This window comes from Papio anubis, chromosome 13 (assembly GCF_008728515.1).
Source record: "Papio anubis isolate 15944 chromosome 13, Panubis1.0, whole genome shotgun sequence".
Classification (NCBI taxonomy): domain Eukaryota; kingdom Metazoa; phylum Chordata; class Mammalia; order Primates; family Cercopithecidae; genus Papio; species Papio anubis.
The window spans coordinates 78663789-78690658 of record NC_044988.1 but is presented as its reverse complement, the minus strand read 5'-3'; the positions used below and the strand labels follow the sequence as shown (position 1 = coordinate 78690658).

Below are 26870 nucleotides of genomic sequence, written 5' to 3'. Positions count from 1 at the left end.
GCACACAAGTTGTAGCTTCAGCACATGACCCCTCACTGTCTAATTAGCATCTGACCTTTCAGCAGTGACATACGTTTTCTACCTGATTGGCCCATATCATATCCAAAAGGAAGCAAATATTAATTGAGCACCTACTAAATACTAGCCTTTATCTAGATGCTTTCATATGAGACCATAAGGTCTCTCCTATGGGATCATAGAAGCCTTGTGAAATCGACATTCTAGTTATCCCTGTTTTATAGATGAGAAAACTGAGGCTCATAGAGATTGAGTAAATGATCAAATTTTAAATCTATATATTTTCATAGTTTATAGAAACACTTTATTTTTGTTTCACTTCGGTCCCTTTACAGTCCTGTGAGGTAGGCAAGTTGTGATATAGGAAATAAGGAAGGAAAATGATCTTACAAAATACCAGCTTTGGGACTTGACCATTCATTTTTATTCCATTTGCAAATAATATTTTATCTTAGATAGAGTGTTTCAGAGAACTTTAGTTGTTGGTGAAGTAGGACTTCATATCTGCCTGAGTTGAGCTGTGCTCTCCCACCCCAAGAACTGTCAGTGAAATGACCCTCAAGGGCTCTGAGGCCAGATGATACCTGTGTAGCTAAGACCCCCAAGGTATCAGAGGGAGTTTGGTCATGCTAGGCTGTTCTACATGAACTAAAAACCCCTAAATCTCCATAGCTTCATATCACAAGGTTTATCTTTCAGTAATTCAAAGCTTGCATTGAGTCCAGGAGTCTTCCAGGGCAGCCCCCGACCCCATCCACTGCAATCACTCGGCAGTCGAGGCTGCTTCCATGTCATGGCTATCTTCCCATGTGGCCTCCATGTTTGTCACAAGGGAACAGGAAGCTGCAGGGTTACACACCAGCTCTTAAATGCTTCAGCCCAAAAGAGACATACATTCCTCCTGCTCAGAGCACAGTGGCCAGAACTAGTCACCGGGCTCTGCCCTCTGCAAGGGGAGCTGGGAAATGTGGGGTTGGGCCTGGGAGTTGAGTGGACAGTAACTGTGCTGGAGGGGTTGAGATGCATGCTGAAAGACCACAGGATTAGGAGATTTGAGACCTGGTCTTTGGCCCACCCAAACCATTCATTTATTTCCTTGTTCACTCAATTTTGATTTCCTTTGCTAATTTGTTCTGTCACACCTGCTTCATACTCCCTCTGTTGTGATCTCAAGTATCACATTTAAATGCAATTCTATCCTTCATCAATCAAATTTGGTTTTGTTGTAAGCGTGTGATTTCTATTGGGTACTGAAAGTGAGTGCTCTCTGGACTTTCCACCATATCAGCACTGTTTCGTTTGTCCAGTTTTTCTAAATCCATGTTCACATTGCGGTTCACAAATGATCTGTCCCACGGCAAAGGGGAATGGACGTTTCTTATGCCTTCCACATGCCGAACTCTCTTCTAGAAGCTCCACATGCCAAGCCCCCTTCTAGGTTTTTATCTTCTCTCATTTCGGCCCTTTGAGGTGGGTTCTATCATCTTTATTGTAGAAGAAGAAAAACTGAGTCTCAGGAGCCCAAAATAATACAGCTAGTAGGTGCCAGACTGAAGGTTCACACTCAGTTGTAACTGACTCAAACTGTGCCCTTTCTTTATAATTACTAGTATCTGGGCCAGGCACAGTGGCTCACGCCTTTAATCCCAGCATTTTGGGAGGCCAAGGCAGGAGGATCCTTAAGCCCAGGAGTTCAAGACCAGCCTAGGCAGCATAGTGTGACCCCATCTCTACAAAAAATAAAAAATTAGCTGGGCGTGGTGGCACATGCCTGTAGTCCCAGCTACTTGGGAAGCTAAGGCTGGAGGATTACTTGAGCCCAGAAGGTTGAGGCTGCAGTGAGCCATGTTTGCACCACTGCCCTCTAGCCTGGGCATCAAAGCGAAACACTATCTCTCAGAGAAAAGCCAAACAAACAAAAACCAAGTATCTGATTGGGAAAACAAGAAAGTAAATGACTCAAGAAGAGGAACTATTTTGTTTTTAAATTTTATTTTTACTCACCTTGTTCTCAAACAGATTTAAAACAGCTGGTAGTGGCTGTGTCTTCTGTATCTTCACTGTCCACAGCAATGCCCAGCATTTAGGCTTATATAAATGTTGGATACATTGGATTTAGAAGCAACTTTTTTTTTTTTTTCTTAAACAGGGTCTCCCTCTGCTGCCTAGGCTGGAGCATGGTGGCACAATCATGGCTCACTGCAGCCTCAGCTTTGCAGGCTCAAGCAGTCCTCCCACCTCAGCCTCCTGAGTAGCTGGGACTACAGGCATGTGCTACCACACCCAGCTAATTTTTTGTGTTGTTTTGTAGAGGCAGGGTTTCGCCGTGTTGCCCAGGTTGGCCTCAAACTCCTGGACTCAAGGGATCCACCCTCCTTGGCCTCATAAAGTGCTGGGATTATAGGCCTGAGCCACCTCACCCAGCCAGCATTTATTTCTTTAAGTAGATTTAGAATCAGCAGTTCTAAACTTAAACATTTTCATCATCATTTCGTAATAGCTAAAGCCTTTATAGTAATGGAAATTGAGATTTGTAAAAAGCTTTGCAAAGGGGCGAGGCCTTTCTGATTTAGTGCTGATTGTTGAAAATTTAAAGCTTGAGTGTTCATTTAAATGATTCCATGGAATGAGTGGGCTTATTTGGTAACTTTCTAGACCAGTGGCACCCACATGTTGCTTGACAGGCTGTGTTCATTTTAGAAGAATTTAGTACTTAGTGCTTGGATCTTAAGTATCTGTTAAGTGGGGCTTTTTGCCTGTTTTCAGAGCATTTTCCCGTTTGGAACCTAAACGTATTACTATTTATAACAGCGTGGGTGCTTTAAAGTCACCAGAGGGCATAAGCATGACTGTAACACTCAGTGGATCTGAGATCTTCCTTTTTACAGGATCTGCACAATTTAGACCTAATGATTGGAATTGCTTCCGCGGGCATTGCTGTGTACCGAAAATACATTTGCACAAGTTTCTATCCTTGGTAAGTGCAAACAGTTCTCATTATTTTCTGAATCATGCTTTAAAAATATGCCGAACAAAAGTAATGTTACCTCCCGTTCTAAACGTTTATTTCTAGAGACAGGGTAGAGATCTCCCGGCCTCCCCGCCCCCCGAGTTTTAACCTCTCACCTCTAAATTTGATCCAGATTTAGTACTTAGGAAAATTTGAGTTTGGTTTTCATTAGCATTCCCCTCCCCCAACTCACCCTGTGGTTTGGGATAGTCTGGAAACCTGGTAGATAAAATGGCACACGCAGGCCTTGGCATTAAGGAATTTTTTCCGGGTAGTGCATTGGTCAGAATTCAGAGAAGAGCTTTCTCTGGGCAGAAACCATAGTTTCAGTTCTGATCCTCGGTTATTAATTGGACCTTTACCAAGTGTCCAGCTCTGTTCTAAACTCTAAAGGAACCCAAAGACATGTACAACTGAGTGCTTGCCCTCTGAGCTCACAGGCCTGGTGGGAAGAGACCTGTAGGCCAGCCTGTCCCGCATTACTCGTGAGTAGAACTGAATTTTGGAGAGAAGTTTGAGTTTAATGTGCCAGACAACAGGGAGCTTTCTTAGGGGAAACACCACCAAAATAATACCATCTACATAATGATAGCATGATGGTACAAGGAATGGGCATAGCACGCATCGCCAGGAAGGTAGGGGAGAGTGAATACCGCAGATGGCAGGAGATGCAGATGGAAAAGGACAAACGGGGAAGAAACATGGAGTTTTGGCAAAACAGTGGCAGCAAGGAAGGAAGTTAGAAAATGGGGATAAGAGAAGATTTGGTGCCAGGTATGTGCCACACAGAGTTTGACCTTTGACGTCTAAATCTGCTCCCCAGCTTGGGAACATAGAATTTCATTACCTGAAACACAAAGATGTTCATCCAGCATTATTTATAACAGGAAAAAAACCTGTAAGTAACTTAAGTAAAATTATGGAGTATTATGTAATAATATATATAATATTAATGAGTTAATAATATAATACTCCATTGTTATATACTCTATTATATATAACAATAATATATATTACACATAAATATGTAATTATATAATATATAACAAAATTATTAATAGCAGTAATTCTTATTGCATGCTTACTGTGTCCAAGTCCTGTTACTGTGTGTTTTCTTTGATTTATCTCCTTTAAACTGGAAATAGGCCTATATAGGTTATTATCCCCATTTTCACAGAGGAGGAAACAGAGGTACAAAGAAGTTAAGTAAGAACCTGTCCAGAGTCACACAGCTAATAATCAGAGTAGTTGAAACTCACATCAGAGTCCAGCTCCAGAGCCTGGACTTTTTTTTCAACACTAAAAATGGTATTTGTAGGAAAACGCTTAAGTAGGATACATACTTGTAGACGCTGTTCAGTTAAGTTTCAATATATCTATTTTCCAAAACCAAAAACTATGACAGCCCTGTTCAATTTGACACAAAAATCAGTGTAACAGATAGCAAGGCCTTCTCTCCATCTGTCATTCACCTCCTCTCTGTGAGAAGCCCCTCAGAGGAAGCAAGAAACTACAGCCTGCTTGGTGGGCTGGGGTGTGCCCAGGCAGCTCTCTGGCCCGCTCAGGACTAAGATCAGGCTAAGCAGAGGGCACAGTGGGCACAGGGCTCATTTTTCTGCACCGAGCCCCTCCGATGCTGGGGGCTTCCTCCAGGTGCCACGGGCCTAAAGCCCCCTGGGTCCAGCTTAACTGTGGCCAAACCTCCTAAGGGCCCACAGACAAGGGCTGGACCCTCACATTGTGGAGCAGATGTGAGTCCCACAGGGTCACTGCAGGAGAGAGAAGTGGGAGACTTGGTCAGGAGAAGCAGGTTTGTGAACAGAAACCTTTTCGGCAGAGCCTGCAGGGACTCTTCAACCCCTGGGCTCACCCACAGATCTGCTGAAGCCTCCTTCAGCCTTCAACATCAAGCCATCTCCTGTCAAGGCCTGGCCCCTGCCTCCAGTGCAAACCTCAGAGACCAGCGGGGAGGCCAGCACCAGATGGTGACCCCAGGGTGACAAGGGAGGTGCATGGGCAAATGCCCAACAGGGGCAGGACATAAGAAGGGCCCTGAGCATGCAGGGAAGGGCACTCACCAGGATCCGAATACCAGCTGAGCTTTGGCCCAAGGAAAATTCTAGAGAAGAAGGGGCAGGGCATATAGGTCCAGAGACGAGAGAGAACCCAGCTAGTGAGTTAGGAGTAGCTGGGGCAGGCCAGGCTGGAGCTGGCCATGGGCCTGGGGAGCGGCAGGAGAGGGGCCAGGTCATGGAGGGCTTCACAGGCCATAGGAGTCTACAGGCTCAGTTCTTAGTGCTCTTATGAGACTCTAGGCATTCCGGCATGCAGTGCTTGCAGTGCTCATAGTTACAGTGATTTACTTCTATGCATCATTCTTTATGTGGTACCTGTCTCCCTCACTGGATTATAAGCCTCTGGATGGCAGTGGCCCCATGTCTTCTTCCCTCTGTCCCCAGGACCTGCCATAGGACTTTGTACATCCTAGGCTCTCAGTGTGTGTGTGTGTGTGTGTGTGTGTGTGTGTGTGTTTTTCTTATGAATGAGTGAAGGGCAGTAGGGAGCCCCCCTGAGGCCCCAAGCCTGGAAACGAGAGAGTTCATGTCTGTACATAATGAGATTTGACAGCTCAGGGAGAGAGCTGTCAGGTTGGGAAATTGGGGTCAGCATGGGAAAGGGATGCTGAGCTGGAGCCCTAGGAACCATAGGAGGCCTGCCAGGCCCTCCTACCCCTGTATATGAAGCCAAGGTTGGGGGGAGTAAGAGGTCCACAGATTCCCATGGGCCAGACAAAGCAATGTGAGAACTCAAAAGGGAGTTGGTTCTTCCGACTCGTTCTGCAGAACAGGAATTTTTGCATCTGCCAATTGGCAGAGAAGAATCGTGAGGAGACTCCCCAGACTTCAGGGAGATGGCAGAGCAGTAACACACACTAGAAAGAGTATCTCTAAAAGGGGTGAGCCCAAACACCCTTCTTATCCTTAGACTATTAACCTGCAGTCACCCAAAAAAATTTACTTCACAGTTACATCTACCAACAGATTGTTGAAAATAGATGTGTATTAGGTAATATTTCATATGTAATAGAGGTATATTGCTGATCCTTCCGGGGGAATGTCCCATGAATAGTTCAACTTTCTTTTTACCTACACAGCCTCTCCATTCTAGAATGCTCTACCAAGGTCTTTATATGATCCTAGAAAATAGTAAAATTCCTTCATTTCCCCAAAAGTATTTCAGAAGTGAAGATTCCAGCAGGGAAATATGCACCCTTTGTATGGATTGCAGAAGTTTTTCATAAATGAATGATAGTCAACCCTTGGTATACTTGGGGTTCCAAGACCACTTATAGTTACCAAAATCTGCACAGACTTGTCACACACTTGGCTCCGCAGAACTCGTGTATATGAAAAGCCAGCCCTTTGTATATGTGGGTTTTGCATCCTGCAAATATTGCATTTTCTGTCCATGTTTGGTTAAAAAGAGTCCCCCAGATAGTGGACCCCACATAGTTCAAACCTTTGTTGATCAAGGGTCAACTGTAAATTTATTTTAAAAGTTATGTTTTTAATTAAAGGAACAAGCATTGCAGGCCTACTGTGTGTCAAGGTAGGGACTTGACATTCCTACTCTGCTTAAATCCTCACAGGGCCGCTCTCTGAGAAGGGCAGAGTTTTCACCACTGTTGGGAAGACTTCACAGTGGAGAGCTTAGGAGCACAGGCTTCAGAGTCAGCTGAGACCTGGGTGCAGGTCTTGGCTCCAGGAATTTCTAGTTGAGTGATCTTGAGCACTTTGATGATGTCTCTGAGCCTCAGTTTCCTCATCTGAAAACTGGGTATAGCAATATGTACTTTTCAGGATTGTTGCAGGGCTTCACTGAGGGGATGTTTATAAAGCTCTTAGTAGCAGCCTAGTATATAAAAAATGTTCAGTTAATGGTGACTAAATTCTGTTATCTTGCAAATGTTAAGTAGGCTACTTGACACGTGGCTGTTAAGTAATAGAGCTGGGGTTCGGACCAGGTCTGTCCTCTTTCAGCTGCTCCATGCTGCTCTCAGCTGTCTTCCCCATGTATATACCAGCTCACGCAGAGCTGCAATGCCACAAAAGCAGCTTATAGCAAAGAGAGCGCATGGCCCATGTTTCTTGTTATTTAAAAGCTACATCATAATCCAGTGGCCCTTATGCAGTGCACAGCTTCAGTCAGCTACTTGGTGTTAGCCTGCGGCAATGGGGCTGCCATCATTTCTACAGAGAAGTAAACTCTAGGCAGCCAAGAGCCCCCACTCACTGGGATCATGGAATAAAGGACATGCATTGAGAGGCATCAGCTTCAACCTGGCCGATCCCTGATGTGCTTTGTTTGTGTTTTGTTTTATTTTTTGAAGGGTGAACATTCTCAAAATTTCTTTCAAAAGGAAAAAGTTCTTTATACATCAGCGACAGAAACAGGTGAGTAGTTATGTCCGTGCTTGCTTTGTTTTGTGCGTATGGATGTGTGTGGTTAGAGACAGGGTCTCGCTGTGTTGCCCAAACTGGGCTCAGAGGATCCTCCTGCCTCAGCCTCCCAAGTAGCTGGGACTAGAAACATGCACCACTTTGCCCCACTTGTGTTTTTAAGTCACTTCTGCTTTTAGTTCTTTACGGGTTGAAGGCAGTTTGCCATGTATATAACAGGGAAGAAAGAGCATGCCATTGTGGGGCCAGAGTCTACAGGACCCAGTGATTGTCTGTATAATTCTGCTTAGCTTGTTTTGGAGTCAGAGACAGTGGTTTCAGATTCTGGCTCTTCCACTTACCAGCTAGACAGGTTACTTAACGTTCCCTAGCCCAAGTTACCTTGTTTCCAGAAATGCTATAATGCCCACTTCTTAGGGAATTGTGAAGATTTAATAAAAGAGCATTGGTCAAAGCACCTGGCAGAGAGCCCACCGCAAAGTAGCAGCAAATGTCAGCAAGGTCAGTTCCCTCCCATGATGTGTTGAAACTGCACGATGGCTTGGTAGGTGTGCGTATCTCATAAGCAAAGTCCGTGGCACTGTCCATTTGCTCATCCATACAGAGATGTGGAACTTAGAGGTGAGGAAACTGAGGCTCCCACAGCTAGTGAGTCAGGGGAGCTGGAATTTGAACCAGATCATTACGAATCCGAGACACCTGGTCTTTCCACAACACTACACTCCATCTTTTTATGCTGCATGATTTTCACTTACTGTCACTGTGTCCATTTCCCAATTTTTCAAAGGTAATATGTGCTTAAAATGACCTCACAGAGCAGTGAACTCTTAGGAACGAGGACACAAAAGCTCAGAGCAACTAGGACTGGAATCTGGGTCTCCTGGCCCCCCCAGTGCAAGATTCAGGGTGGCACAAAAATGCATAAGATGGCAATTGAACATGAAAACAGAAAACCTAAACTCATGCAGAATGCAGGCAAAGCAAATGATTAAAATGATTATTATATATGAGCACTGGATTCAACTCTGTGCTTTGTGGAAAGCAAATAGAGAAAAACCCAAAATGTTATAAACTTGCTGTTGTCTGATAGATGAAAGAGTATTCCTTCAGGAGAGAGATGTTCCCAGAGCTAAAATTTAAAAGGAGTGTATCAGATGATTTTTATCTGGTTGCTCCAAATACATCCAGCCTAGAAATGTAAACAGATTTGAAATAAAAGCATTCGTGGAGGAGCACAGATGATGACAAAGAATAGATCCTGGTCATCTCTATTACCATATTCATAAAGACAGTTAAAAAATCATGCTCTTGAATATTCCGGTAACACTGGTTTGTGGCCAAGGCATTTTGAAACCAGTTTTCTGCTGTCTGTTGCATCTTACCTCATTTCACCAATGTGGGTTAAATGCTTGCAAGTCCCTGCTCCTATGTCTGTGTGGGTGAAATCTTGACTGTTTTTCCTCCCAGGCTGAATCCAGGGAACATATTGTGGCCTTCAACATGCTGAATTACCGATCTTGCAAAAACTTGTGGAAATCCTGTGTTGAGCACCATACATTCTTTCAGGCAAAGAAGCTACTACCTCAGGAAAAGAATGTTCTGTCTCAGTACTGGACTATGGGCTCTCGGAACACCAAAAAGTGAGTGTGCTGTAAAGACTGTATCCACACTAGGCTGAGATGTAAATGCATCCTGTTCACCAGTGAATAGAGGACATTATTGGGCAGAGGAGGAAACCTATAGCCCAGGGGCCCCAGGCATTGGGTCTCTGAACCATGACTAAAAGTCTCCTGGGGTCAGCAGTGTCTGAGGGACATCTCGTGTTCCCAGCGTTTGTTTCTCTCCCCTCAACTCTATGAACTCAGCACTTCCAAGCAGTCAGATGGCAGCTGTACCCTGCAATATGACATAATAAAGGAAATGGAGCAGTGGCTCTGTGTGTCTCCTGGTGCCAGCATATTGGGCTATCCCAGCCTGATGCCACCAAGCCAGCCTCTCCCACAGAACATTAATTCCATAAGATGCTCTATAAAAATGAATGAAGGAATAGAAAAACATTTCCAGAGTCAGGTGACTTTGGGATATGTTGCCTATAATAATTACAAAATAACAATAGTAATCACAGTTGATAATTACTGGGCATTTACTTTGTGCTGAGCACATAATTATATTTGACTCTTACAACTCTCCTATGAGATAGGTACTATTATCCACAGGAATGATATTCAAAATATTTAATGACTAGTACAGGAAAAGAAATGGATGTAAATTTATAGATATTTATGTATAAATATATATAATACATACATTTTTAAATTCTAATTTAGATTAAAATTTAGTCTCTAAATAAAATGTCTAGTACAGTAAAAGAAATGGATATAAATTTATATATATAATTCATACATACATTTAAAAATTTTAATTATGATAAATTTATTCTCTAAATGAAATAACCATGCAGTTTGTATTTTTGTTTTCTTTGCTCTAAGACTACCCTCTAAGTATAAGAGGTAGCATAAATTATCAATTTATTCTTATAATTTCTTTTTTCTTTTTTTTTTTGAAATGGAATCTTACTCTGTCACCCAGGCTGGAGTGCAGTGGTGCCATCTTGGCTCCCTGCAACCTCCACCTCCCGGGTTCAAGCGATTATTTTGCCTCAGCCTCCCAAGTAGCTAGGATTACAGGAGCACACCACCACGCCTGGCTGATTTTTGTACTTTTAGTAGAGACAGGGTTTCACCATGTTGACCAGCCTGGTCTCGAACTCCTGACCTCAGGTGATCCACCCACCTCGGCCTCCCAAAGTTCTGGGATTACAGGCATGAGCCACTGTGCCCAGCCTATTCTTACTTGTTTTTTTTGTTTTTTTTTTTTTTGAGACAGTCTCACTCTGTCGCCCAGGCTGGAGTACAGTGGCATGATCTCAGCTCACTGCAACCTGTCTCCTGGGTTCAAGGAATTCTCCTACCTCAGCCTCCCAAGTAGCTGGAATTACAGGTGCCCACCACCACACCCAGCTGATTTTTGCATTTTTGGTAGAGATAGGGTTTCACCACATTAGGCAGGCTAGTCTCGAACTCCTGACCTCAGGTGGTTCGCCTGCCTCGGCCTCCCAAAGTGCTGGGACAACAGGCGTGAGCCACCGTGCCCAGCCATAATTTCTAAATCATTTGTTGGTTTTTCAAAACTGTTTTCGTGATTTGTTGTTGATGTGGCTATTACTAAAAATGAGACCCATGTCTGAGCCATTATCTATCTGACATGTGGAACTGCATCAGACTGTTCCAGTTACTTTCCTAATACATTGATAATCATTAGGGAACTTGTAGACTGAATAAGTAGCTAACTTTTTTTTAGTATCAGTGATATTATTTATGGTGCTAAATGCTCTCTCTCAGCTTCTGATGAACCAAGAGCAAATATATTAAGTTTTTAGCTCTTATAATACTGTTTAGTATTTTTATACATTCAGTAGCTCTACTGTTGAACAAGCCATGAAAATAACTTATTGGATTATATCATTGACTTAGATTGGACCTGATCCTCAGGCCAGATGAGAGAAGGAATGGGGAGGCAATTGAAAGCATGCCCTCTGTTGCTGAGCTGCCTGGGTTCAAATCCTGCCTCTGTCACTTGAGCTTTAATTTGTTGCTTCTATTTCTTCATCTGCAAAGCTTTGTCATCTGCATGCATCCAATGCCAGCAGGGCTGGGTTCTGGTCTTGTATTGTGGCACAAGAAAATACCCCTATTTTGGTGACTGAAGGCAACACCCATTCTATTATATCTCATGATTTTGTGAGTCAGGAATCCCAGAAGGGCTTGGCTAGATGCCTCTTCTACTCTGTGTGGTATAGATTGGGATTTCTCAGTGAATGTGGCCAGAGGATCCAAGATAACTTTTCTTGCATACCTGGTGTCTGGATGGAATGGTTGGAAGGCTGGACTCACCTGGACTCCTTAGCATCCCCATCTGGATGCTCCAGAAGGGTAGTTGAATTTCTTACATGGACACTCAGGGTTCCAGGAGCCAAAGGCAGAACCATTCAGCCTTCTTAAGGGTGAGACCTGGCACTGGCACAGCGACTCTGTTGCTGAAAGCAGTCACAAGCCAACCCAGATGCAAGACTCAAAGAACTTCAGTCATCTTTAATCTGCCACAGGGGATCATTTGGGTTGGGAGGATGGCTTGGGAGGACAAGTCAGCAGTTCTTTTACTACCTGTGCCAGCTTCAGCATACTGGTGAATTTCAAGTCTCATTACCTCCATTTTACAGATGAGGAAACTGAGGCTTAGAAGGGTCACATGACTTGCCCAGCCCCTAGAGATACAGCTACACATCTGCTTATCGGGCTTTCTGAAAGGTTCCACATAAAAAGAAATTTGTTGGGTTATTTTCCAAGCTTATAGGACAATGGAACACTTTTTTTTCAGAGTCGCTATTAATAACCCATGACACATTAAACCTTGGAGTCGGGCAGCTTGCTCCCCTTGTTTTGATCCTGTGCTCTTCATCACTGGCAGTGTGGTTTCTGATGTAGGCCTGCCTCAGAGGAAAGAGTCTCCCAGTGATGCTGTTGTGAGCATTTGGTCAGGGTGACAACAGCATTTCTTAATGTGAATTAGTACATGATGTGCTACAGGGCGTTTCGTATTGTTTACGTTCTTTTGTTTGTTCTTTGTTCTGTTTTGTTTTGTTGGTTGGTTGATGTCACGCCACAAGGAAATACGTAGAATGTTTTCATAAGACATTAAAACCTAGTTTAAAATTTAGAGATGCCAGAACCAAAGTTGTCCCTTTAAAGGGTGACAGGCTTCATGCTTTATTCTCTCAAATAATTCATTCTCTGAGGGGTCTAGATCGCTAAGATTTAAATTCTCTGGGTATAAATAAAATTCAAAAGTAACCTTCAGGGTAGCACATTTCAAAGAACATAGCTTGGAACTGTATTTCCTTTTTTTTTTTTTTTTTTTTTTTTGACAGTCTTACTCTGTTTCCCAGACTGGAGTGCAGTAGTGCGATCTTTGCTCACTGCAACCTGTCTCGGGGATTCAAGGGGTTCTCATGCCTCAGCCTCCCAAGTAGCTGGAATTACAGGCATGCGCCTCTACACCTGACTAATTTTTGTATTTTTAGTAGAGATAGGGTTTTGCCATGTTGGCCAGGCTGGTCTTGAACTCCTGACCTCAAGTGATCCACCCACCTCAGCCTCCCAAAATGCTGGGATTACAGGCATGAACCACTGTGCCCAGCTTGAAGCTACTTTCTAAGCACATTTTCAGTTTCTCTCTTGAAGAGTTACCAGTGATTTATGGTGACAGCTCCTGCCGGCTAGGATGATGAAGAGCACCTGAAAAGGTGGTTAATATTTTTACTTAGGCCAGTGTGAATAAAATAAGAATTCCTTGAAATCACTTGAGCTGTATTTCTGTGTGATCCTGGAATTCCTTCTAATCTGGTTAGGTTTGGTTATATTCTGGAAACAGCTTTGTTGCTTGAGTAGTGAGGACAAGAAAGGATTTTCACCAGAAGAAAAGAAATCACATAAGGAAATTCCAGGACAGACAGGAATCGCTTTTGAGCTGTCTCCCTCTACTCCCCATAACCTTGGCGTTAACCTGCCATCCGTCAGACAAGAAGCATGTGTAGACTGTTTCACACATGCAGTAATTTCTTTCCTGTTGAACATGTCAGTGTAGAAAGTGAACCTGCATCTGGTTTTTCAGGTCGGTAAATAACCAATATTGCAAAAAGGTGATTGGCGGGATGGTGTGGAACCCAGCCATGCGGAGATCCTTATCAGTGGAGCACTTAGAAACCAAGAGTCTGCCTTCTCGTTCCCCTCCCATTACTCCCAACTGGTATGTCCTCCTTTTTTTTTGTACTACCCAACAGTAGACACTTTATTTCTTTTAAAAATAAAAACTCAACTTATAAAGTCCTAAAGATAGATGACCTACAATCAGAGTTTACATTTGCATTTTAGGCTCTTGGCAGAAGTAACTGTTTTCATGAAGTACACAAGTGTAGCTAAATGTTTTCCATCGTGTATAATGCTGAGATGCTCTTTTTAAAAAACTTACTAGATCTAAATAATTTGGGAAACTCTAGCCTGCTGAAAGGCCTCCTTTGGAATCACAGCATACATTAGCATATTAAACACTCTGAGATGTCCTGTGATAAAGAAGTATGGTTGACTTTACTTAATTCATGTTTTCCATTAATATCCCACAAAATAAACGTTGGGGAAAACTAATGCAGGTATGTGATGTAAATGATGTAAGGATGTATGACCTTCAGCAGCAGAAGCAAATGCACATCAGGAAGTAGCCAGCCAACTTAAAAGAATGAGCTCAGCTTAAAAGGAAATAGGTGGTCAGGGCACTGGGTTTGTAGCCGAAAGACCTAAACTCAGGTTTTGGCCCTTCTGTTCATTAACAAGTCTCTTTACCTCTGTAGCCTCAGTTTCCCCATCTCTTAAAAAGTTTATAAAAACTACCGCAAATGAAATAATAATATACGAGTACGTAGTAAGCTTTTAAAAGAGTCAGGTGGAATTATCATTATCTTATTATAATGGTCCCCAAAGACATCACACCATTTTTGTGAATGCCTCCAAAAAGGCTAGGGGCCAGAAGGGGAAACCTAGCAAGGAAACATTGCCCCCAGCTCCACACTGGAGTAAGAGTGTGGCTGTACATACCTGAGCCAGGATCTGCTAAGCCTAAGAGAAACTGGGAGACAGGCAGACAGAAGAGATGCTGTGCTGGGCCTGCTAGGGAAGGACTCTTCACTGGGAGCCTAATGCTCTGGGAAGGGACAATGACAGTATTTAGTGTTAGAAATCAGGACATAACTGAATAGATTTGCTTCTTGGTTTCCAACATTTAGATACCTCATTCTAAAGAGGTAAATTTATGCTATCATACAGCAGCTTAATTTGTCTGAAAATCCCACTGGCAGCAATGCCAGGGGCCCAGAGAGCCCAGGACGGGATCCAGGGGAACAGCGGGGTTAGATGTTGCCACACTCGTGGCCTGGAGCTCTTGTAGTTATTTATAGGTCCTCTCCTGAGGAGTCACAAGAGCCTTTTTACTTCTGCTTTGGACACAGCATTATTGATTATCCAGGCCCAGGGGGATTGCAAATCATGGAGGCCCTGACAGTCCTGAGGAGAAATGGCTAACAAAGAAAGGGAAGATGGAAAAACTGTGAGGGAAAATAGAACTTAGAAAGCTCGGCAGCCTGGGATCCCCCGCTGCAGGAGCTGACGCCCAGGTGCCACGCTGGATGCCCTGAGAATACGGCCTCATTGGATTCATTCTCAGGAGCAGGTAAGTATAGCCAAGGCCCAGAGAGGTGACGTGCCTTGCCCAAGGTCACATGCCTACTGCCGCTGCTGGAGGACAGGCCAGTGTTTATATGCCCATCTAATGCATATAAACGAGTTTAATAAGGGATATATCTTAAAAAGCAAACATTTTCTCTTGGATCAAGTGAAATTCATATGAAGGGATGTCGCTGCAATAAGGTTGGAGTTTTGCTGAGAAATGTAGTTTGGCTTCTAAACCTTTTGTTTGCATTGTTCAAATTAATCAGAAGAAATCTCTGAATAGTAGTCCTTATGGCCTATTTATGTCTTGAGAGCTTGAGTCCTCCTGGAAGAATAACTTACCCTTAAGTCAATACCCGTCACTTCCCAAAGGGCAGAAGCCCATCTAATTCTGCCTGTTTATACAGCTGAGGCTACTGTTCTGGGAGCCACCACTTGACTGAGAGCGTCAGGGACTGGTGTCACCCTTGGTGCCTTCTGCTGGGGTAGTAATGAGTTAACGGGCTCTGAATGTCAGCCTCCGCCAAGGAAGGCATCCTTAGAAAGGTCAGGACACGAGGTTCACTGGTGTCTTAATTAAATTTTTAAGTGGAATTTGCTTTGAACACTTTGCACTCAATGTTTTTCCCACCCAGGCGAAGTCCTCGGCTCCGGCACGAAATTCGAAAGCCACGCCACTCTTCTGCAGATAACCTTGCAAATGAAATGACCTACATCACGGAAACGGAAGATGTGTTTTACACTTACAAGGGCTCTCTGGCCCCCCAAGACAGCGATTCTGAAGTTTCTCAGAACCGAAGCCTGCACCAAGAGTAAGAAACTTGTGTTGTTTTATTTCTGGGTATCTGCTTTTTGGCTGTTGCAGAATTTGCTCGGGTCCAGATTGCCATTTGAGAGGAACCAAGAGCTGGTGCCTGCAGCCAGCTCCCAAGGGTGCCCTCTGCCAAGATAAGAACATAAATCAGACTCTACCTTTTCACCCGGAAGACAGTCTGTGTGCCTGGGGTCTACAGCTTGTACTTCTTTTTGTCCATAACAAAGACTTTCTACTCACTAAGTACATGTTAGTCTCTTGAATTAGTCTCCTCTCCAGCTCACGAGCAAAGCCCTGTTTTTTTTTTTTGTTTTTTTTTTTGTTTTTTTTTTTTTGTGACGGAGTCTCGCTCTGTCTCCCAGGCTGGAGTGCAGTGGCCGGATCTCAGCTTACTGCAAGCTCCGCCTCCCGGGTCCACGCCATTCTCCTGCCTCAGCCTCCCGAGTAGCTGGGACTACAGGCGCCCGCCACCTCACCCGGCTAGGTTTTTTTGTATTTTTTAGTAGAGACGGGGTTTCACCGTGTTAGCCAGGATGGTCTCGATCTCCTGACCTCATGATCCACCCGTCTCGGCCTCCCAAAGTGCTGGGATTACAGGCTTGAGCCACCGCGCCCGGCCTGCAAAGCCCTGTTTAAATCATTCCGTATTCTACAGGTACAGACTCTAGGGACATGTTAACTCTGATTTTTCTAGATTAATAAAGTTTTACCATCACATGATTTCAAATCATTGGAAATATGCTTGCTTCTAAAAACCTTCTCTGAACAACAGGGTTCTGAGGGGTTTTGTTTTCAATTAATAGTTAGTATAAAGAAACAAACATGTTAGAATATCTCTAATTTTCTTTTACAAATTTTTGTTGAATTTTTATGTCCTACTTCCCCCCCCCCCCCCACCCCGCCTTTCCCCCGCCTCCGCCATGTGACAGAGTTCCCTCATAGCTCAAGGCCAGAAAAAATGTCTGTCCTGAAAGACTGGTTGAGTGCTTTTGTTTTTCAATAGGATACATTTAACCCATTTGTTTCCCTTTTTGCCTTGGTTACCAGGGAGTTCGGAGCTGCACATTAGGCTCATTGTATTAACTTTCCTCAGCCCAGATTTCTTATGTAGTACTTTCCCTTCCTCCTTTGCCTTTGTTATATAGGTCTTTTTTTTTTTTTTTTTTTTTTGTCTAATTTTAATGGATTCATAGTTACATATCTGTACATTTTGGGGTAAACTCGCAAATCATTTTTTTAAGTAGGGAAGGCATAGATTATAAATTAGGTTAAAGCATGATAGTAAAGGATCAACTGTTAGGAAGTCAACCATAGTCATCGGGCATCTATTCTGTTAAGCCTCATACTAAGTCTAAAATACAGAAAGATAATGCCCCCCTAACAGCCGAGGATTAGCAAGCAGGCACTTTAGTCAATCTATACGTTTTTCACCACTGTAGCTAGTAGGCTGAAAGCATCAAATGCATTCTGATTGTACTCCAGGCATTCGCAGGTAAATTGCAAATCTCCTTCCCATTTATGTGTGAGGCTGCTACCTCTCTTCTGTCCTTGCCCAGAGCAAACATGGTTTCCAGTTTATCTGTGTTCTTAACACCTCTGGTTAAATAATCCCTGTGTTCATTCTTTCCTTGTGACCTGAGCCTGGATGATGCTTTTGCTAAATGGTTACTATCTCTTGTTCCAACTTGCAGCCTGCTGCCCCTTTGTCAGGGCTACAGTGGATGATTGTGAGTTCCTTTGTGTGACTTTGTAGCTTTTCAAATCACAAGCACATCTATAAATACAAGGCAGGAGTGCAGGCATGTGTGACTAGAGCCGTATTGAGTCTGCAGTGGGGCTCTGTGGCTTTGGCAAAAGGAGAAAACGGTTTAGGGAACTGTTCGAGGGTTCTGGGAAACCCACTCAAGCCTGCCACGTCAGAGCTTCCTGCGGTGGTTTGCAGTCCCATCACAGAATTTTACAGCATCTAGACCTTTGCTGTCCAGTACAGCATCCACCAGCCGCAGGTGTCTATTCAGATTTAAATTAATTAAAATAATAAAAATGTAAGCATTCAGTTCCTCAGTCACACGAGCCTCCTTTGAAGTGCTTGACAACCACACAGGAGTGGTGGCCTCCATCTTGGACAGCACAGATACAGCCCATTCCCATCATTGCAGAAAGTGTTGCCAGCAGCACACATCTAGACTAACACGTTTATTGCATCATTCATTTAAAGGGGAGTGAACTCCTAGAATATCTACAAGTGAAAAGTGCATTTTTCAAACAATTCATGTGGGAGTAGGTTTGGAATCATCACCTTGCTTGCAGTCTGGGTGCTCCACACCACTCACCCAGCTGCGCCCTCACAGCCCAGCACCCTCTGTGTCTTCATGCAATCAGTGCCAGGTGGGGAGGGATGCATTCTGTCCAATGACATGTGGATGCTTTAGAGGGCTTGCATTCATTCCCGAGTCCAGGGGTACCCTTTCTACATCCTTGGCTGGTCATTGAGGGGAACGCCAGAGCAAATTAGAGAAGTTGTTTCAGGAGCCTCCAGGCCAGCTGGGCAAATAGCACATTATCAGCCTGCGCTGCCACACTCCAGGGCTCTGTCGCTTTGGTGAAAGGAGAAGTGGGGCTTAGGGAACAGTATGTGTCCTACATCAGATTTTCCTCCTGTGGTCTGCAGTCCCATCACGGAGCATCTAGACCTTTATAGTCCAATATAGGAGCCACCAGCTCCATAGGACTATTTACATTTCAGTTCATTAACATTAAATAAGATTTAAAATTCACTCCCTCAAGCACTGTTTGATGTAAATGATTTCTGGCCCTGCTCATTCCTGCACATTGCACAGTGATTCTTCTTGAAACCCCTTCTTGAGACCTTGTAAAATGTGTCATCTTGGGGCACTTCTTACCTTGCACCTAAATGTTAAGAATAGCAAATAACGGTGGTTCAAAGGCAGGCTTCCTTGCAGGGTTTTGCCAGGTGTACTGACAATAGACATGTCAGGCGGTCAAGTTAGTGACTGTCCTCTGCAAGTGGGGTGAGCAGCTAGAAAAGCAGCCCCTGCCACCTCTGTTAGGTAGGAGAGCTCTTCCTGCTGGTGGGAAGCCACTTCTTGCTGGGTCTTCAGAGGAGGCTGGCCCCCCCTGAGGGTCTGGGGACCCCCATTGCCCCAGGTAAGAAGTACAGACTGGTCTGTACTTGGTGAGAGGAAAAAACCTGTTCGTTCGTTTCTGTGAGTATTTGCAAAATGTTTAAGAAATGTTTGACATGTTTTATACAGCAGATTTGTGTTAAGAGGCAAAAAGAAGCATTCTGTCAGAGAAATCAGATGAATAATACCACAGACAGCGAGGAGGGTTCCTTTTAAGAAGAAGAATTAAGTGTGATGTTCCGTACTCGTTTAAAAGAGAAGAAAGAGAGAAAGAAAGAAAAAGAGCGGTTAGATTTGGCTGTAAACCCAGAGTGGCGCAGCTCAGGCTGCCTGAGTGCCATCTTAGCGGATGAGTCACTTGCTGGTTTGTTCCATATTTATAGCAGCACAGCAAAGTTGATGATTATAGTTACGAATCCTTGGCAGTTTGCTTTGTGCCCAAGTAGGCTGCACTCTTTTGTTGCTCCCAAGGTTCTATCAGCCATTGTGTGTTCCTTTCCCTGCTTCCGAGTGAAGACCAAATTCTGCAGAGAAGTAAGTTTCCTTCATGGCAGAAATGAAAAACCTACCAGTCTCCACCGAGATGAAAGGGAGAGGATGTTCCCTGAAGAAAGAGACATGCAGAACAGAAACTGGGGGAAACACCTTGTACAGAAGTTCAGAGTTGTACTAGAGAAACTTTCCGGTTGCTGTTTTATCATAGTTGTCTCGATGGGTCACCAGCATGACACCCTCCGAGTGGATGGGGCTTCATGCCTGCATAACTTTTTGCTGTTTGTTTGACTCTTTCCTTAGAGCCTGCCTTCTTCCATGGGATGTGGGGCAGCCATGGCTTTTTATTTCAAAAATTCCGTGCCGGCCAGGCGTAGTGGCTCACGCCTCTAATCCCAATACTTCGGAGGTCATACTGGGCAGATTGCTTGATCCCAAGAGTTCAAAACCAGCCTGGGCAACATGGCAAAACCCCATTTCTACGAAACATACAAAAATTAGCTGGGCACAATGTTGTCTGCCTGTTGTCCTAGCTACTCGGGAGGCTGAGGTGAGAGAAACATTTGAGCCCGAGAGGTCGAGGCTGCAGTGAGCTGTGGTCGCACCACTGCACTCCAAGTTTGGCATTGGAGTGAGACCTTGTCTCAAAAATAAAAATAAAAACTTCTGTTCACTGGAGGGAGCCTAGGGGATTCCCCTTCTTCAGCTTTGGCGGCAGTGTAGGAATTCCCCCAACGCTACTGTGGGTCCCCCCAGGACTGAGCCCCCTGCCAGCAATGGAGAGTCCCTTATAGTGCAGCAGTGTGCTCTGTCATTAGACAACCCAGGTGCCCACCGTTCTTCCCAAGCTGTGCTGGAAGCCTCCTTGACACTGACCCAGCGTCAAGCTTCCTGCCTTGAACTCTCAGGACAACACAGATGGTGTCTGTTCCCAGTTCCACCTGCCAGCCTTGGTTACTGTTCCTTCAGCTAGACAATTCCAGTGTAGTCACTTTCCACCCATCACCCTCGTAACCACCATTCTCCAAGTGCAGGTGAGCCCTTCTAGAGGGTGGCACCAGATCTGAATGTGGAGGAAGGATCTGCATACCATTCTACATGTCCCTCTCAGAGGACACCAGGCAGGGACAGGATTTTGTTCAGAGTGTTTATGTCCCTTTTCCGTGAACCTTGCCTTCTTATTTGGGCCCACTTGCATGTGCACGTCTAAAATACCTGAAACCCAGCATGATCCAGTCTCAGCTGTTCATGTTGGTGTCCAGCTCATGGCTGTTCCTGTGTTTTGGTAAGGAGAGGCCATTGTTTCAATACCACCCGGTTTGCACCTATTGGAAACATCAGTCATCCCTCACTCCTCCTTTTCTTTCACTGTCCTTATGCCATTTCTCATCTTGTTGATTCTACCTCCCAGACATCTCTTGTGTTTGATTCCTCCACCATCCCCACTGCACTGCCCCCGTGCAGCCACCATCATCTCTTGCACAGTCTAGCTCAGTCATGTCCAAACCGTCCCCGTCTTTGGTGTCACTTCCTTCCACACCATGCTTCACAAGAATAGCAAATTTATCATTCTGAAATACACATCCAAGAATGTCACTCCCTGTTTAAATACCTTTTATCTGCTTTTTCAACATTTCCTGCCTTTACCTGTGCCGCTGCTTTTGTTTGTTTGTTATTATCAATGTTTTGCCAGAATGCCCTCTTTTTCCCACTTAACTACCTGTTCAATCTCCTATTAATTCATCTTTCAAACTCAAGCTCAAGTGCACCTGATCCAGGAAGCCTCTCCTGGCCTCATACAGTACGCTAGACATCTGAGCATCTCCACTGTAGCATGATAATATTATTACTTGGTTAATTGTATTTCTTCTCCTGTGGACAATGAATTCTTTGAGGGTAGGGATAGTGCCCTATTCACCTCTCCTTCCTTAAAACCTGACATGGGTATTTGGCATTTAATAGACATTCAATGACTGGATGGATGGTGGATGGATGGGTGGGTGGGTGGATGGATAGATGGACGGACGGACGGACGGACGGATGGACGGACAAATGGTTAGATGAAACTGGATGGGACCCCGGGATACAAACTCCTAAGTTTTCACAATGGAATGCCCCCTCTGCCACTTCCACATCATGTGTCCACATCACATGAGCAACATCACACCATATGTATCTGTACCCCAAGAACTCAAACATATTTACTTTGACAAGTTTCGTAACTGTCAACTGTGAGCAGGACTATGTGGTAGGTGCCCCTGCAGGACATCTGTCAATGAGAAATTCCCCTCAGAGGATTCAGGGACGAATTGACTGAGGTTTAGCAAGTGCTTTCTTGCCGATAGGTGTCTGATATCTGTAGGGAAAGCCTAGTCAGATTCATGATCTGTTGTTCCAGCAGGAAAGAGATTGCGAGCTCAGAAAGCACCATACCTGAACCATGTCCCTTCTGCCACTTTGATCTTGTGCCCTTGGCATTTATTACAGCCCCAGATGAGCTGTTTCCTGTGGAGACTGTCTCCATGTCATAACAATGTGTATGGGAAGACAGTCTTCTTTCTGTCACTCAAGGACCCTTATGTAAGGAGCCATGTGGGACATTTCTCCAGGAATTTTATTCAGAAGAAACTGCCCTCTGGGGGAACTGGTATGCGTTCCTCTAGCGCCATGCCATTCCAGCTGTGGCCACAGGCCAGCAGCTGCAGCACCTGAGAGCTGGTTGGAATGCAGAATCTCAGACCCACACAGGCCGGCCGAATCATACTCTGCATTCAGCAGGACCCCAGCTGATTTGTGTGCACAGCACATTCTCAGAAGCTCTGATCTTGCAGATGCTGAGAACTATTTAACCCGCCTTCTCTTTGCACCTGAGCTTCCAGATTTCTGAGTAAATTCCTTGCTCTTTTAGTGTAACTCACCCAGTCACCTCGGGCGATCCTCTTGGTACCTTGCCAAGAAGTTTTATTCTTCATTCACTCAGCATTTCAGTTGAGCACTCCCTGTGTGCCTGGTCCTGTGTTCCGAGCACTAGGAGAGGAACAGAAAGAGCACGAGGGTCTCCTGACCTTGAGAAGCTCCCAAAACAGGGCCCCTGTTCCTTCACACTGCAATCTGAGAGCAGGACTTTGCCCCCTTTCACAGGCGGGGGCTGGGGAGGTCTTTGTAATTCTCCATGGTTTCAGGAGAGCTTCTTGGGGAGTGTTTCTTTCATGGGTGTGTTTCTTTCTGATGCCTGCTGCCTTTACAGTTCGGAAGCATGTGTTTTCTGGAGGGTGAATACTTGTTTGTCTGACTGATGGTGAGTCTGTGTCTCACATTTCTCTGTCTCTGCCCCTTTCTCCCCAAGAACCAGGGTGTGGTCAGTCCCACACTGGCTTCTCCACAGTGTCCCCTCATCCTGCCTCAGGGACAAACCTCTCCTACTCCTTCCTCCCGCTAGTCATTGGCTCCATCCCACCCTCACTGTCTTCTTGCATCCCTCATCCTGTCCCTTTCTTCACTCCACTTGTGATGGGGCGGCTCCCCTGCGCTCCTCAGCCACACTGCATTCTCCCCAGCGACGGAGGAGATGCTAGGGCTTTGGTGCCTTCACCCCTGGCCACCCTGTGCTGTGGCCAGCTGCCACATACTCATTGCATCTCTTCATTTGATGTCCTCTTCCTTGTCTGTCTGTCCATCTTGAACACTGAACAGAACATCACCACGCCCTGCAGAGCACCTGTGTACACAGTTGAGCAGGCCAAAAATCAGCCATTTGTTGAAATAAATGACTGACAGTAACCCCTCCAACCCTGCTTGGAAAATAGGTTAGGGCAGGCCAGGTGCGGTGACTCACGCCTGTAACCCCAGCACTTTGGGAGGCCGAGGCAGGCAGATCACGAGGTCAGGAGATCGAGACCATTCTGACTAACATGGCGAAACCCTGTCTCTACTAAAAATACAAAAAATACAAAAAAAAAAAAAAATTAGCCGGGCATGGTGGTGGGCGCCTGTAGTCCCAGCTACACAGGAGGCTGAGGCAGGAGAATGGTGTGAACCCAGGAGTGGAGTTTGCAGTGAGCCGAGACTGCGCCACTGCACTCCAGCTTGAGCGACAGAGTGAGACTCTATCTCAAAAAAAAAAAAGAAAAAGAAAAATAGGTTGGGGCATAAAATGACTTGGAATATAGTATTAGTACTAGCAGCAGTAGTAATAGTAGTAGTACTGTTGTCATTTAATACCATGGGCTGGTTTAGACAGACCATTGAGTTTTAAATCAAGAAAGAAAAATAGGGCTGGGGATGGTGGCTCACACCTGTAATCCCAGCACTTAGGGAGGCCAGTGCAGGAGGATTGCTTGAGACCAGGAGTTCTAGACCAGCCTAGGCAACGTAGTGAGACCCTGTGTCTACAAACAGTTTTTAAAAGGCCAGGCACCATGGCTCACGCCTGTAATCCCAGCACTTTGGGAGGCCAAGGCGGGTGGATCACGAGGTCAAGAGATCGAGACCATCCTGGCCAACATGGTAAAACCCCGTCTCTACTGAAAATATAAAAAATTAGCCGAGCGTGGTGGCGGGCACCTGTAGTCCCAGTTACTCAGGAGGCTGAGGCTGAAGAATCACTTGAACCCAGGAGGTGGAGGTTGCAGTGAGCTGAGATTGCACCACTGCATTCCAGCCTGGTGACAGAGTGAGACTCCATCTCAAAAAAAAAAAAAAAAATCAAAGTTAGTTGGACATGGTGAATGCCTGTGGTCCCAGCTACTCAAGAGACCAAGATAGGAAGATCTCTTGAGTCAGGAGATCAAGGCTGCAGTGAGCTGTGGTCACGAAACGGCACCCAGCCTGGGCAACAGAGCATTACCCTGTCTCAAAAGAAAAAAAAATGGATCGGGGGGTGTGGGGAGGGAGAGAGAGACAGAGGCAGAGACAGAGACAGACAGAACGAGAACTGGAAATACCCTTTTAACTTGTTTTGTAACTGCCAAGCAGTTGCCCTTTCTGCCACTAGGTGATGCTCTTGTAAAAAGTGAAACCTAGCAAAAATGCCGTATTTGGGGGGAATTTTTTAAAACTCGCTTTGACATCATTGAAAGTCATTCTTTTTCCATCTGAAAACTTGTGTACAACTTCAATTCCAAAATATTCTCTCTCTGAAATGTCTTACCATCCATAACACTCTACCCCCAACCAGCCACTTGGACACCGTAAGGCCAGACTCTTGTCCTACGTATAGCTGTGTTTCTCCATTGGTCTGTCACTGAATATTTTATTCAAATAGATTGTGATTATGAATCATTCTGTGTGAATATGATACAGATTTTATATTTAAATTAAGCTCATATAAACTCACTAGGGGAAAGAGAATCACCAATTTTATGAAAAATCCATGGATAAGGGATTGAAATAAAGGTCAAGAAAGAGGTGGTAGCAGCTGTCTTTTGTCTGGGTTTCACTGAATAACTTGGTCTCTGCGCTTCTCCCCTCACTTCACTTTGGATGAGGTTAGGGTGGGGCAGAGTCTTAGAATGTAGGAGAGCCCCACATTCATCAGCCCTGTAAGGTATCTGTGCTGGGCCTGTGACTCCGGAAGGGGCTGGTGTGGGTGATGCAGAGACTCAAGGGTCCTGTCCTCTACAGTGACAGCAGGGTTGGTTAATCTCTGTGACCCTGAGGGGTTAGAAATGGGGGTCTTGGGAGTGGGCTCTGCATGGCCTGGAGAGGGAAGAAAGGCTCAGGACGCACATCGGTCAGGCTTCTGTCTGCTAAGTGAGGAGAAAGCCCTGTGACCCTGGGCGAGTTACTCAGCCCCTCCTGACCTCAGTTTCTTCACCTGTGAACTGGGAGTTAGAACAAATGACCACAAAGGTCTGTTCAGTTCTCATCATCTGTAACTCTCTAAGACAGCGCTGTCCAGCAGGACTTCCTGCCGTGGTGGAATGTTCTCTCACTGCACTGTCTCATATAGGAGCCACTGGCCACGTGTGGCTAGTGAGCCTGTGAGGTGTGGCTGGTTTCTTGTCTTAACTTATTTAAATTTGAGTAGCCACATGTGACTAGTGGCTACCATACTGAACATTGCAGCTCCACGATACAGAAGAAACTATGTTAGATAGAGGAAAATGAAACATCTCAGCGTGGCAGTTCATGGATGTCACAGGCAAATCATGCCAACTAGGAATAATATAAATTCTCCTGAATGCACATCAACAACAGTCCCGTTTCCTTTGAGGAGGCAAGAGTCCTATGAAGCAGAACCATCCGCAGAAATTAGACAGAAGGAAAAAAGCTTTCAGAAGGGATGAGCCGTGCATCTGCATGAGCTTGCCTGGCAGAGCCTGGTTCAGTAATGAAACCACCAGAGTAGCTGGACACATCTCACTTTCACCCTTCTAAAGCAGCAGGGAAGGGAGCAGAGTTTTCAACAGTTTCCAGATCCACCCTGCCTCCTATCCCTTTTCCCCAAAACCACGTGACAGTGTCTAGGCCAGATGTGGGCAGGGGTGGTCAGTGCGCCCTGAGTGTACTCAAATCCTGCTGACAACCCGTGCAGCTGAGGCTCCAGGGAAACATATAGCCCCCAGGTGCCAGGCCCTAATAAAGTCAGCAGTGTTTGCTCTAATAAAACAGTAACCCAGTTATTAATGTCTCCTCATTCCCCATGATGAAGGAGTCTATCTGAGAACAATCCAGCACAAAGCTACCGGACCCAGAAGTCATCCAGTTCCGTGTCTCCGTCTTCAAATGCTCCAGGCTCCTGCTCACCTGACGGCGTTGATCAGCAGTTCTTAGATGACTTCCACAGGGTGACCAAAGGGGGCTCCACCGAGGATACCAGCCAGTACTACTGTGACAAGGTGAGCGAGCGCAGGCAGCCGGGTGACCCACCCGGCCAGGGCTTCCAGACCCCTTGTGGGCAGCTGAGTAGCTCTGACTAAATGAAAATACCTTATCACCAACTGCTGGAGAGAAATGTGATGTAAATGACCACTTTCAAACGTTTTCCAGAATGATAATGGTGACGGCTACTTAGTCTTGATCCGTATCACACCAGATGAAGATGGAAAATTTGGATTTAATCTTAAGGTACGTTGTGTATTTATAAAGGAAGTTTTGTGCTGTGAAGCCGTCTTTCGATGAGTTTTTAATTTGCATTAGAAATGTGCTGCATTCCTGAGTTGCATAAGGAAATTGATTCAACCCTCAGAATTGAGAGTTGGGGAGTTTTTTTGTTTTTGTTTAGTTTGAGTTTTTTGGCTTTTTTTTTTTTTTTTTTTTTTTTTTTTTTTTTTTTTTTTTTTTTTTGAGAAAAAACTCACTCTATCGCCCAAACCTAGAGTGCAGTGGCACGATCACAGCTCACTGCAGCGCCGACCTCTCCAGGCTCGGGTGATCCTCCCACCTCAGCTAGGGCTATCAGAATGCACCACCATACCCAGCTAATATTTTTCATATTTTTTGTAGAGATGGGGTTTCACCATGTTGTCCAAGTTGGTCTCAAACTCCTGGCCTCAAGCAATCTACTCGGTTTGGCCTTCCAAAGTGCTGGGATTACAGGTGTGAACCACTGTGCCCAGCCTAGAATTGAGAGGTTTTTTTTAATGTGGCCTT

General features: G+C 45.0%; 1 protein-coding gene across 10 annotated transcripts in view; it reads left to right on the top strand.

The window, feature by feature from the left end:
- PTPN3 (protein tyrosine phosphatase non-receptor type 3) overlaps nt 1-26870 on the top strand; it is a 123257-nt gene that overhangs the window by 62126 nt on the left and 34261 nt on the right. For 9 of the 10 annotated variants that reach the window (XM_021927811.2, XM_021927817.2, XM_021927820.2 and 6 more), the window contains 7 exons: nt 2907-2995; nt 7419-7482; nt 8956-9128; nt 13219-13353; nt 15461-15637; nt 25930-26116; nt 26268-26345. In XM_021927811.2, coding sequence (XP_021783503.1) covers nt 2907-2995; nt 7419-7482; nt 8956-9128; nt 13219-13353; nt 15461-15637; nt 25930-26116; nt 26268-26345 — 903 coding nt within the window. The remainder of the gene's footprint in view (nt 1-2906; nt 2996-7418; nt 7483-8955; nt 9129-13218; nt 13354-15460; nt 15638-25929; nt 26117-26267; nt 26346-26870) is intronic. The other variant, XM_021927815.2, reaches the window with a different exon arrangement.